General features: G+C 36.5%; 1 protein-coding gene across 1 annotated transcript; it reads right to left on the bottom strand.

Moving 5' to 3' along the window:
- Positions 1–1,132: 1,132 nt before the first annotated feature.
- CENPK (centromere protein K) lies at positions 1,133–12,224 on the bottom strand (the record flags this gene model as incomplete). The annotated part of the gene is made up of 8 exons (XM_008943199.1): positions 12,210–12,224; positions 11,489–11,590; positions 10,393–10,449; positions 7,452–7,524; positions 3,190–3,236; positions 1,763–1,845; positions 1,550–1,648; positions 1,133–1,274 (listed from the first exon to the last, which is right to left on the bottom strand). Coding segments are annotated over exons 1-8 (618 nt in total), but the record flags the coding sequence as incomplete, so codon positions are not given.
- Between the last annotated feature and the right edge of the window lie 1,131 nt (positions 12,225–13,355).

The following is a 13,355-nucleotide window of genomic DNA, read 5'->3' as shown; positions in this document are numbered from 1 at the left end:
TTTCCAACCATGGTGATTCTATGACTGTTAGCTAATAATTCTGTTTACAATATTGGTTATTAGTAGGTTCCAAAAAAGATAAATCCACGTCGAAGCAGATAAAGGAAACGGCTATCATTAGAACAAGCCAGGGGATTGAAAGAAGTATCTTACAGAAGAATAACAAGAAAGCTTTCCTAGTTCAATTAGCAAAATAGGGAGAGTATAAGGTTGCTGTCTATAAATATATAAGAAGGAATAAACACAAGAAAGAAAAAGAGGTATTCTAACAAAATATGTATGTAAAAATACATGGATTGATGTTAGACCTGAATAAGTTTAGATTGGAAGTTAGGAGACAGTTTCTAACTAGAGCACTGAGGTACTAGAATAAACCACAATAGAAACAGTAGTAACAAAAATAATTAGTTTTACAATGGAGCTCAAAGATAATATTATAAAAATTATATTATGTGGTTGTCTGAAATAACAGAAAGGATTTCTTTAATCCACTTCCCTATTTCCATATTCTTAAGTATATCTGAAATCAAAATCAACCCCTACCTTTTTTGTAAGTATTCTTTCAAGCAGTAATGGTAAAAGGTTTACTTTTCACTGCAGACTTAGAACTTATTATGCAAAATACTCCCTGACTGCCTGTTTTTCCTGAAGTTTTAAGATACTTTTTGGCCCAGTGTGCCTGAACAGAAACTGATGGTTAACATTCCAAACTACACTGTAATTATAAACACTTGTCCTTATTATCGTTCCAAAAACATTGTTAGACAATTAAAATTTGCTTTGCCAAGGAAAATATGAATCCACTTGCCTAGTCCAGTAAAAGAAAATGGAACAATTTGGATTAACTCCCCATTTCCAAATTTGGCACAGCTTGGAGTTTCGTAAGAAATACAATACATTGCTATGCATCTCATTGTGTAAAGGATATGCATTAAGAAATAAAATATCCAGCTGGGAACAGCCTTAAATACAAACCAACCTGAAAAATATGAATTAAACCTAAAGGATCAACTGTAGGAACTATACTTATTTCCAAAGGTAACTGCAGATTCTATGCTAGTGCCTTTAAAAAGATTGCATCTAATTAAACAGAAATTGAACACTCCAAATTTAACAGTTAAGAAAATCTTACCTTATTTTTAGCATCTCCACTTTTCTCTGGAAGGGGGAAATGTTCCTCTAGGAATGCACCCAGAGCATCCAGGAGTTCTTGCTTATACACGCTTACATTCATAATTTTCCTTTGCAGTTCATTTAATGCTCTAGCTTCCCGACTAATAGCAAAAACATAACAATAAAATATGATATTCAATAAAATAATTAAGAAGCTCTTATTAAGTAAAAAAAAATCCCTTATTTTCTGTTGCTCTAAGTTTGACAGCTTGAATAACAGGATATAAACAGATAGTAGCACTATTTCCCATGCTTTAAATATGGATTAGTGAGTTACTATTCAATCTGTTTAACAAAACAAGGGATATGTTTTTGAAAGTATGTTTGCTCATTTGCTCTTGTTGATACTTAAAAGTGCTAAACACTGTAGAAATACCTTTTTTTGTGAAATTGTCCAACTTGTGCTTTTACATCTTCTTCAGTTCCATGAAGGACATCTAGTAACTTCTCCTGTTCCTTCTGCCATTGCTCTTCTCTTTGATACAAGAAAAGTAGGAGAGGGCACAAAAGATAAATAGTTTCCTTGGACAGTGAAAAAAAGTGTGGTAAAAAAGCTTACAGCATTCCTGAATCCAAGTTATTCTATTACCTTTCCAGATCTTCTTCCAGTTGTTTATTCTTTGCCTCAACTGTTGACAGCAGCATGTCAAGATCACTCTTTACATTCTGTAACTATAAAAGCAGTAGAAATAAACCTACAGTTTGCAGACAGTTCAGTCTGTGCTATTTGTTTTATGTAAAGTTACATCTGTAAATCTGGTAAAGAAGACCAAAATTATCTGTAATTTCTTAAGAAATACGGCTATAGAGCCACACACTGTTTTTAAATCCAGTTGGAGCTATTCAAAATGTTACTGTCACCAGTTGCTTCTTAGTGACTTCCTAAAGCTCTGTAAAACACAAAACCTGCTCATCTGATGAAAGACCGAGGAGAAAACACCTGCAGCACCAGGGCAGCATTGTCTAAATCATGGCAGCTGCTTGCCGAAATGAATCCGTGCTAACTGCACCAACATAACGTATTGCACTCAGGAAACAAAGATGCTTCACAGAGAATAACTAATTGCAGCCATGAACGAAACGGTCCTCAGAGATACGGACATATCTGGGAGAGGCAGGAAGGAGAAGTAGAACCACTGCAGCCTGAAGCTGTATGTGCTGCTGAAGAAAGTGAACTGTGGACTTGCAGTGGACTGACTGGGTCTTTCATTAGTGCTTCATGTTTTACAAAGTAGTATTTCTAGTAGTTTATGGTGTCTTAATTTAAACTCCTTCCATGCACTATGAGAACATTTATATTTAGCTCAAAGAAATAAAAATTGTGGAAAATATTGTACAGAAGCAAATATACTCTCTATATGCAACCATTTAATTAAAAAAAAAAAAAAAAAAGAGAAAAAAAATTGAAAAATCGGAATCCACAACAAAACAGGCCACAAAATGGGATATTAGATCAAGCATGCCATAGCAATAGAGGCAAATGAAAGTGTAACCAAACAGCTCGTTAATATTGACTCATAACAGCAGTTGGGTTCCCTGTTGTGATACTAGCGGGAAGAAAGCTGCTAGGAAGAAGAAAACCAAAAAAAGTTTGGGTTTTTGTTTGTTTTGTTTTAACCTGTAGCCACAGGAACGTTTTCAAGCCATGTTGCATACCAATCAATATAGTGTAATGCTACCCATAAGACACTCTTCATTTGTTCTTTCTTCCAAGGGTGTAAGAACTCAACAAATTATTTGCAATTATTGGCACAGAACTCTAGATTTAATACTGACTCTTGTGTGTAACATGATGTTATATTACTTTTTATCAAGTATGAAATACAATATATAAAAACTTCGTTTAAAAAATAGTTCTTTACAGGAAGAAAAATATTAGAACAATAACAATGCCTAAAGAAACATACATGGTATCTTTGCAGTAGTCCACTACAAGACTACTCATAGTAAAATGCAGCATTTGCATACACTTTTTCAACAAAATTTTATTACCTCTTAACAAAAAAAAAGACTTACCTCTTCTTTTCCTAATGCTAACAGTACCTCTGGTTTGGTAGAAAGTACTGAAAAATAAAATTAATTGGTTTTTTTTTTTTTTGCATTGGATGATACACACTTATTTATACTGAAAAGCAGCCTGGCTAGAGAGAAACTTGTGTAGCCTCTTAAAAAAAAAAAACACCTAACTTGGTTGTCAGCAGCAGGTTAAACACATTTTGTGATGTCCTGCTGGGCTAACCTACTCCTACCTTTCAGCAAGGTAAATTAGACCGACAAACGCGTGGTTTGATACTTCTGTGTAATTTTTTTATACCTGAACTAGCTCAGATACAGAGGTATAGGTACATAATAGTGAAATGGGAAGTGTAGTCATACTTCAAGATAAGTAAGCCTGATTTTCAGTGGAAGGGATTCCATCAACATTATCAATGTGGGCAAATTCTTCCAGTCTTCCAATTCCTTACTAAACAGCCTCCCAGATTCTTGATGAGGATTGTAAAAAACTGTCAGAGTACTTAAAAAGCATGTCACATCGTCACAAGAACAGCTACATGTAGGGAGATGAAAGGCCCAGCAAGGCCAATACTCTAACTCCTTAGTAACAGCAGTACTTAAGGGCAAGTATGGTACTAATCAAGGATGTGGTAATGTTTCCCCAGAATGCTTCTGCAAAACATACTGATTTACAGCTCAAGGATTTCCTGAATAGAGTGAATTCTTGCATTTGATAGCCTTCAATAGACTCAGGTATTAATTCTCAGTTCCATATCACCTTGCAGCATTTGCATAAACATACGACCTTCTCAGAAGTGAAGCATTTGAATGTATTAACAGGAGAAATGAAAGCTACTCTAACAGATTTAAATCTCAGTATGATGGGGATATTTTTTTGTCCAAGATGGAGATCCAAATCTCTACTCTTAAAAATAATTACTTGAATATTTTCTTTTAACAAAAAGGCAAACCTTTGACACTCTCATAAAAGGCATTAAGTATCTCCTAAATGCAATATACTTGATTTAATAGATTTCTAAATGTACTTTTGAGAAATTTTATATCTTAGCTCCACAAATTTTGATAAGCCTTAGATTAGTGGTTTTAAAAGTAGTGTTTGTTCCCAGATGAAAATCAGCAAAACTACTGAGTTCAACATGTGTTAAACTATATGTCACAATAAAATCCCCTTTAGAGAACTACTGTCTCTAGATCTTGACACAAAATTTGTGTGCTCCCCAAATAAAGCTTAAATCTAAGAGCTGTGGGAGGTAGTGACCTGTGCTATTAGAGCAAGATTTTTTTTAACGATATGAATATCCTGCATACACATGATAAAATACATTGGTGTGATTTTATTCACATATTCTTATTTGAAGAAACCCACAGAACTATTTCCCCCTCCACCCCACGATTATCATGAGCCCTCACTCTCTGGAATTATCCATTTCTACTATTGGTTCCTAACACTTCTTCATTTTCAGATATCTAATCCTGAGTATGCAAATCCCATTCAATATTCATATTGTGTAAGTATTGGGATAGAAGGCCACATCTTCCACATCTTCCTAGGAAAGAAATCACTAATCCTAATTTAGTGAAGGAATAGTGCAGATCTAAGATGCTGGGACAATACATTTATGGCAGCTGCTACTGTGAAGTGCACAGGTTGCTCCACCTACTATCATTTAAAGCTTTTTTTAGTTATGAATTACTACACTGGCAAAAAATCAAACATTAACCAGAATTACCTAGTGACACATAGTACAATTATTAAGCAAAATACTAGCAGATGATAGGAAGGTAAAGGCAACTACTATGCAAATATTTTAATAGGTGTTTCTATATAAACAAGATGAATTTGGCAGAATACTACTATTTTGTGAAGAAAAATAGAAAATATGCAGAGACCACAACTTTTTTTTTTATGGTTTAAAATACGGTTGCTTCCACTTCCTTATTTTGCAAATGTAAAAGTTAAATTCTGTTTCTATGAGCCAACTGCTTGCTAAAAAGTTTTAATTCAGCAGATTTAGCAGCTCTAGAGCTATATAAATAGTACCAGAAATTTAGAAAGAACAAGAGCCTAAAGTAAAACCTTTGCAAAAATAAAACTTGTATTGTGGATTTAAGTCTGTTTGCCAATATTGTGCCCAAAGAAATGTAGAACTGCCAAGTTATAACCTCTAAAAACAAGGTTTAAAATTGAAATGCTGACAGGCCTTCATTTACAAGAAATGAGCTGGCCATTACTAAAAGCAGAAACCAAAGTAACAAGAGAGCCTGACATTCATGTTCTATTGTTAAATTGTATTAAATTAGTATTTCTGCTATTTCTATTCAGATAAATTCAGACAATGTCTTGAGTAATTCCTCTTTCAAAACAAACAGAAGGTAGAAAGGACCCAAGATGGACAGAAAAGATGTAAGCACAGTAGATTCCTCATTTTCATACAAACACTGTATCTGAATTCTTAGTAGCAACTTCTTTTTTCTTCCCTCAAAAGTTAGCAAAAAAGGCAAATATTTGGGTGCAAAATATTGCTTGCATTATAATATGCACAAGTAATTTCTCTAGTAGAAAATTAAGATTTCTAATAATAAACCTTATCACATGGAAACAAGTAAGCAAAGTTGAGCAGAGCCTGTCAGCAAGCCAATAAAAATAGGTAAAACCCCAAGAATATTTCAAGCAAATAGCTTAAAGTTTAAAATAATTACGTATTTTAGTAAGGAAACCTGACATCTCTAGGTATTTTACCCAGACAAAAAAACTGTAAGTGCTTTAAATCAATTTGCTTTAAGCCAGCCGCTTATTCATGAGCAGCAGCCAAGAATCAGTATTTCCCAAATTCATTCCTTGTGCATACTTTTGGTCTACATACCTCTAAGAAGCATTTGACCATTCTTAGAGACAGGCTTACAAGGCACACTATGAATTTATACTAACAGAGCAACAATATCTATTTATAAGACAGAATATTTTTTTTTTCCCTCAGCCCCTGTTATTTGATCATGATATGCAGCAAGAATGTGAACTTTGAAAGCTGGAGAGTTGACTTTAATGTTCATCTGGAAATGAACGCAGATTTGGCCAAATGACAAAATACCAGACGATCACCATTTGCTGTCTAACCTGCATTTTCACCACTTTGTAAACACTAAAATACCCAAGCCTCTTCTGGCATAAAAATACCCAAATGAGTAAGCGTATCCTCCTAAGGATTATCTAATAGGTTTTACTGGGTTGAAAGGTGCTCATAGGTCTTTGACAGGAGATATTAACAGAGTGCTACCAGAATGCTAATGATTGTGTAGTGTCAACTGGTTTACGGGTCTACAAATGGGATACAGGAAAAAACAGATTACTTTACTCACACCTAGATTCTGAGTGGTTTTATTTTCAGTGTCTGGCCATATCAGCCTTGCAACAGAGTGAAATCAGCTGATGCTTACATACAAAAGGAATTTTGAAGAACTGAGGAGTTTACAACTCTTAACTGATAATACCTAACAAATAGAAGAGCTACCATTTGTCTCAGTGGTTTCTGCTTCTTGGGGATCAATAAAGTGATCTGGATTCCTGTTTTGTTAAAATAAACAGAAGTGTCTTTTACGACCTTTTCTTGGCCTAAAGTCTCAAGACTCCTGTTAAATCCAAGATAGATTTTATTACAGTGTAATAGGCTTATCACTAAAGGTTTACTTTCAAGTTTCTGTTAGGACATCATAACATAACACACTTTATACTTTAATACTACGAAGTACTAAAAAAAAAAATTTGAAAGAGTATGGTTAAAAACATGTGGCTAAATCACTATTTATTAGCAATGCTTGCAAAGATAAAAACTAATCAGCTTCTTAAAGACAAAATGAAAACATAATTATTTGCCAAAGCAGTTCTGTCCTAAAAACAAAATACAAATGAAAAAAATGAGAAGAATCAATCATAGAACAGAGAAAGCTGAAGGAGAGTAACAGCATAATGAACTTCTATCTTGTTAGGAAATCAACCGTTATTTTTCCACTTAACTGACTGATGAATGGTTATAAGAATAATGAATTTATCTTACCAGAATTGTAAGTTATGAGATTATGGTATTACGAATTCATTTTGAACTCTAGGCTCATTTAGAACCCAAGTGCAAAAAGAATACAGAAATGAAACATACGTGAAAATGAAAACACCATCAGCAGACATTCTAGACGTATACTGTTTATGATGCCTGGAAAAAAGACTTTGCAAAAGTTTACGTACACCTTGCATGGAAACAGGTACTTACATTTGGGTTTTCTTCTTTGCCATTGAAGACATTCTGCTGTTGCAGCTTGCATTCGAATTGGTAACACAGAAAACTGTGTAACAAGAAAAACAGCATCTGTTGAAGTACATTGAGTTGCATTGGAGGAAAACAAAATAAAACGGGATAGAAACTCAATTAAGCTTACACAGCAGAAAACAAAGATTATCTCTTACAACGACCACTTACTCCTTCAAAAGTTTCAAAAAAAACACACGCAGCAATTAAAACACATTTTTGCTCTTTTCTCAAAAATGGGAAGTCAGAAGTAGTCAGCTGGCATTTTTCCCCTAATTGCCTCTGTGGTATCAGAGGCACCACAACAGATGTTGAGTCACTAGCAACAATACCTATACTTCATATTGCCACTCCTCCTGAGATGCATGGTTGATAGACATTTAAGGTTATATGGACTGTGCCTGATATGTGATGACTAAACAAAAGATTGGTTTCCAAAAAAACAGTAGTTAAATCTTCTTTCAAAATCACACCTGTTGACTCAACAACAAGTGGTTTAGACTAGTGCTCTAGCTTACTGTATCACTGAAAATATAGGAGCAACAAGAAAAAACACCAGTTCAGAAAAGTTTGATAAACCCCCTTCAAACTAAATAACAATAGATTTTAAAAAATGTGCTTAATTTTACCATATTCAGGAGAAAGAATATATCCATTATACTATTCCACTTCCTGAAACTGAGGATGACATCTATAACTTTTCTTCAAATACATTGTAAATTACATAGATATCAAATTATGTGCAGTATGATGAGAAATTAAGCATACATTTAAACACAAATGGTACTGCTGCTATGGTCAAGCATTCCATAAAAAGCACTGCAGATTGCATTTGGCTTTTCATTAACCAATCATCAGCCAAGTTCTTACAACAAATATATTAAGAACTGACAACTTAAGCTTAGCTTTTCACTACTCAAATAACTTTGTAAAGTGCATATTCAAAAGATAACCTTTTACAACAAAGGAAAACAAACCAAACCCAAACCAGAAGAAATAATCACCATACAAAGTTTCCTTATTTTCTAGATCAGGTGGTGTTATCTCTTTTGTAACAGAGCACTTACTCCTGATGGTACCATGAGCTCATTCTTCGTTTCTTTAAACTTGATGAAGAAGGATATACAAAACATTCTGGATAGTCCAGTAACGGGACAAAAAAAACCCTTCCAACAAATTAACCCTACTGTTCAGCAACCTTAAATCAAGGACTGTCTTCTTAGCAGACAAATACATACAGCAAATACGTACACGAGATGTCTCTCTCCCATGCCCTATATAGACCCTTAGCAAAATATGCTGCTCAGTAAGTCTATAAAATAAGAACTTAGTAAGAACTATTTATAACTCACAAATTTGGAGTCCTCATAAATTCTATTTTAAAGACTCCTATTTAGAAATTACAAACAACTAAACAGGGAGCCAGCATTGCCTTTTTGCACATTCCCCAAAATTCAAGGGATATAGGAGCCCACATTTGTGCACTCAGAATCAGTTATTTCTAACTCAAGCACACCAGTTTCCTGATGAAGTCCACAACTGGGGACCAATTCTAATTTCCAAATTCAAAGTTTTCCAGTAAAACTAAAGATATTCATAGGAACTTTCCCAAGTTACACAGGCAATGATTAGAAAATAGTCCAAAGAGGTACTGAAGTTACACACCCCTCCATTTTTGCTGCCTTTGTTAGTAATTTATCAGTCACAGAATCATTTCATTTGGAAAAGACCTTCAAGATCATTGAGCCCAACCGTTAACCCAGCATTGCTAAGTCCACCACTAAACCATGACACAAAGCATCACGTCCATTTAAATACCTCCAGGGGTGGTGACTCCACCACTTCCCTGGGCAGCCTGTTCCAGGGCTTTACAAACCTTTCTGTGATTTAAATCTCTCCTGATGCAACTTGAGGCATGTTACTTGGGGAACTGACTGACCTCAACACCTTGCTACGACATCCTTTGAGGTAGTTGTAGAGAGTGACAACACTTCCCCTGAGCCACCTTTTCTCCAGGCTAAACAATCCCAGCTCCCTCAGCTGCTCCTCATAGGACCTGCTCTCTAGACCCATGACCAGCTTTGTTGCCCTTTGGACACACTCCACCACCTCTATATCCTTGGAGTGAGGGGTCCAAAACTAAACATGCTAGTCAAGGTGTGGCCCCATCAAAGCCGAGTACAGAGGTACAACCACTTCCCTAGTCTTGCAGGCCACACTATCTCTGATACAGGCCAGGATACCTTCTTGGCCCCCTGGGCACACTGCTGCTTCACATTCAGCCAGCTGTTGACCAACACCCCCAGGTCCTTTTCGACAGGCAGCTTTCCAGCCACTCCTCCCCAGGCCTGGAGCATTGCCTGGGGTTGTTGTGACCCAAGTGCATGACCCAGCACTTGGCACTGTTAAACCTCATACAACTGACCTCAGCCCATCCATCCAGACTGTCCAGGTCCCTCTGCAGAGCCTCCCTACCCTCAAGCTGATCAACACTCCCACACAGCTTGGTGTCATTTGCAAACTTACTGAGGGTGCTCCCAATCTCCTCATCCAGATCACTGATAAAGATGTTAAACAGAACCAGTCCCCGTTCTGAGCCCTGTGGGGAACACCATTTGTCACCGGCCACCAGCTGGACTTACCTCCATTCATCACCATTTCTTGGGTCCAAATTCTGTGGCAAGACTGCATGTAATGTTTTTTGGTATACATAAAGGCAACTATTCAATATTTGCTAGACATGTACTTCAGAACAAAGCTTCAAAGTTATTAAGAGTCAAGCTGTCAGCTTTAGAGAGCAAGTAAAAATGATTTAGATTTCTTCTTTTGGAAATACACCGTATTTTTACAGAAATCTAAATCTTTTGTGGATAATTACAAAAAAAAAAAAAAAATACTGCCTTACCTGGCCATTTGAGTTTAGTACTGTTTCTGTTTCCATATTCATTAACTTGCTGTGACACTAGGTAGAAAACAAACAAAACACAACATTTACATACTTTTTCCCTTTTGTAAGAAAGGAACACAGTATTTTGAAATTCAAAAAAAAGTTTTTAAATATAAGAATAGAAGAGTTTTGACTTGGATCGTACCACATCCCTCAGAGTCTGACCTCAGAGCAGCAAGTGAAGAAATATTCTGAAATCATCCACAGAACTTCAATTAATTGAAAAGACCAAAAGTAGCAGCTAACAAAAGATATGATTTGAGGGAAAAAAAAAAAGGTTATGAGGGAAAAGTTGATATGAAGAAGGCTTGAACAGCTGAAGAACACAAGAAACTATCAAGAGACTCATGGACAAGGCTGAACAGGGAAGCTGCTGAGAATTTAACACACTTGCTGCTACTATTCTGTCTCTCCAAACAGAACAATTGTGTTATAATACATATTTTTAGTTTTAAGTCATTTAGGGCAATACACCTCAAAAGTGTAAAGGAAAAAAAAGTTTATCTTGCTCTAAAATGTTATTATTAGCATACTGAAACATATATTGAGAGAGGTAAATTTCACTCTTAAGGATGAAACTGCTAGTTTACGTGGGCATATGCTGTCATCATCATCATCATCATCATCCTTCTAAGCCTCCTACTCCTCCCACCCCCTCTCCCCTTGAAGATCCGAAGCACTTGTGAGGAGCAGTTGCATCCCATCTTGCACGAGACTATAGAGAGAAGGACCTCAGGTCTCAGTGCACTGGTAGGACCAGAACACAAGTAGATTGTTTCATTTTGCCTAGTTTTAACATATACTCCTGTTGTATTTAACTGACTCATAACATCAGCACACTAAAAACAAAGTTTGACACCGCAAGGCATTCTTCACCCCTGCCAGCTCTTCTGCCTCTGGGTTTTCTGAAGATCTTCTTCCTTTTTCTTGTTTTGTTGCAGTGGTTTCTTTGGCAGGGGTAAGGTAAGCATGAAGGGAAAGATCCGGAGATGAACAACAAAGATGCTGAGCAAAGTTTTCAACAAATCAAGCCTGTCTCTTGTGATTTGCATACCTCTTCCAACTGCTTCCAAATATTCTCACAGTCATCTAAGAGTTCTTCCCTGGGATCTGCAGGATAAACTGGGTCACTCACGATTTTTGATGAATATCCAGCCTATTAACAAGCAAACAGAAGAGTTATCATGTAGACCTACAACAATTATTAACAGGCTACTGAATCATACCTGTTGCTTGAGGTCAAATATGTAGCAGAGCAATCCCTCTAAATCCAAAGCTTTCAGTTAACTCCCCTGCATTTCAGGATAACACCCAATCATTCAGTCAAATCTACTAAACTATATTATTTCAGTAAAATCTGAAGACACTGACAATGTTTTTTAGAATTGCATCACAGAGTCCTAAATGTTCAAAACGGCTTCTGATTCTCTGCAATGGTGGTATGTATTGTTTCTTTAAAAAAGCTCCCAGAAAATAAAAGAATCTTATGCCTACAAACCTAGGCTTTTCTTCCATATGTTGGCAAAGTTCTTAAGCATCATTACTTCTGCTCTGTCTTCCAATAAATGTGCTAATCTCTTTCTCCTTACGACAACTTAAATTCAGAATCTTTTTGATTTAACAGATAAAAGTGTCCTGGAGTTACTAGAGAAAACAAAAGAACTTGAACGATATGAAGGCAACCAAGGAAAGAGGGCACTGGGACAGGCAAGAGACAAATCCATCCAAGTTAAATCAAAAAGTCTGAAAAACAGGTGAGTCAGACGGAAACATACAGCACAAATAAACATCTCCGCCTTTTAAATAATGCACAAATTCCTAACTCAACCCTTTGTTTATTTTAAGAACAAATCCTCAGCATCAGAGAAAATTATGTTGAGAACATAATTTGAAAGGAGTGAAATATTCAACTAGTACCTCCCAAAGGTCAAGGATGCCACAGCAGAGCAGCCAAGGAAAACAAAAAAAAGCATAACATCTCACTGAACACTGGAACCATTCTAGAGAACTGAAAGTTAGCAACGTTACATCCTGGCAAATTTATGCATTAATAATTAAGAACAGAACCCTAGAAAATCTGGATTGCCATGATCTGATAAGGTGTAATAAGTGCGGTTCTTGAAGAGGAAAGTCATCTTCTTAGGAGTCTTGGAGTGTTGCCGTAACATAAAAGAGAACTAGTTCACATAATTTAAGACTGCTGAAATCCCACCAGCAAAGTCTCTCCCCGAACAATAACAAAGAAGCTAACCAGTCCTGAGATGCAACGTGCTTTTTTTTTTTTTCCTCAGACCAAAAACTGCCAAGGAGACAAACAAACAAAAAAATCCCCTGAGCAGATAATGTTCATTATGGCAAAAAAAATCTGAGCAGCAGAGCTAAGAGGGCCTGAAAAGAAAAAAAAAAAAAAAAAGGGGGAGAGGAAAAAAAAAAAAGCCCCTGAACCTTTAGAAATTTGAAAGGGGTTTTAAATTATAATTAAAAGCCCTGTTTTCCCACAACCCGAAATATCGTTGTATTGCAACAATACGATCAACGAATATGAAAATATTATATGAAATAAACCTGAGTATGTAGCACCCCCCATCCCCACGTTTAGATTGTTGTAATTATTTTATTACCGTTCACCTTCAAAGTTTCCATGACCGGTTTCACACAAAGGTTCAAGACACAGGTACGATGAGGAGACACAACGCGCCTCCGTAGTGCACGCCAAACCGATTTGCTGTCCCTTGCCCTGTGCTTTTAATCCCCTGACGAAGCGCGGTGTTCCGCAGCGCCTGCAGCCTCCCCTGTTCCTGTGTGCCGAAGCCGGTTTTTTATCTGAACCCCGCGCCTGGGAACCAGAGGGGTGTTTTTCTCGCATGCCCCCTAGCACTAACGCGCTCCGGTTCCAGCGCGTTATCCGCGCTTTGTTCTCG

Source organism: Merops nubicus, unplaced genomic scaffold (assembly GCF_000691845.1).
Source record: "Merops nubicus isolate BGI_N331 unplaced genomic scaffold, ASM69184v1 scaffold35596, whole genome shotgun sequence".
Lineage (NCBI taxonomy): Eukaryota > Metazoa > Chordata > Aves > Coraciiformes > Meropidae > Merops > Merops nubicus.
Note: the sequence above shows the minus strand (reverse complement) of the source record. Positions and strands in the feature narration are given on the sequence as shown.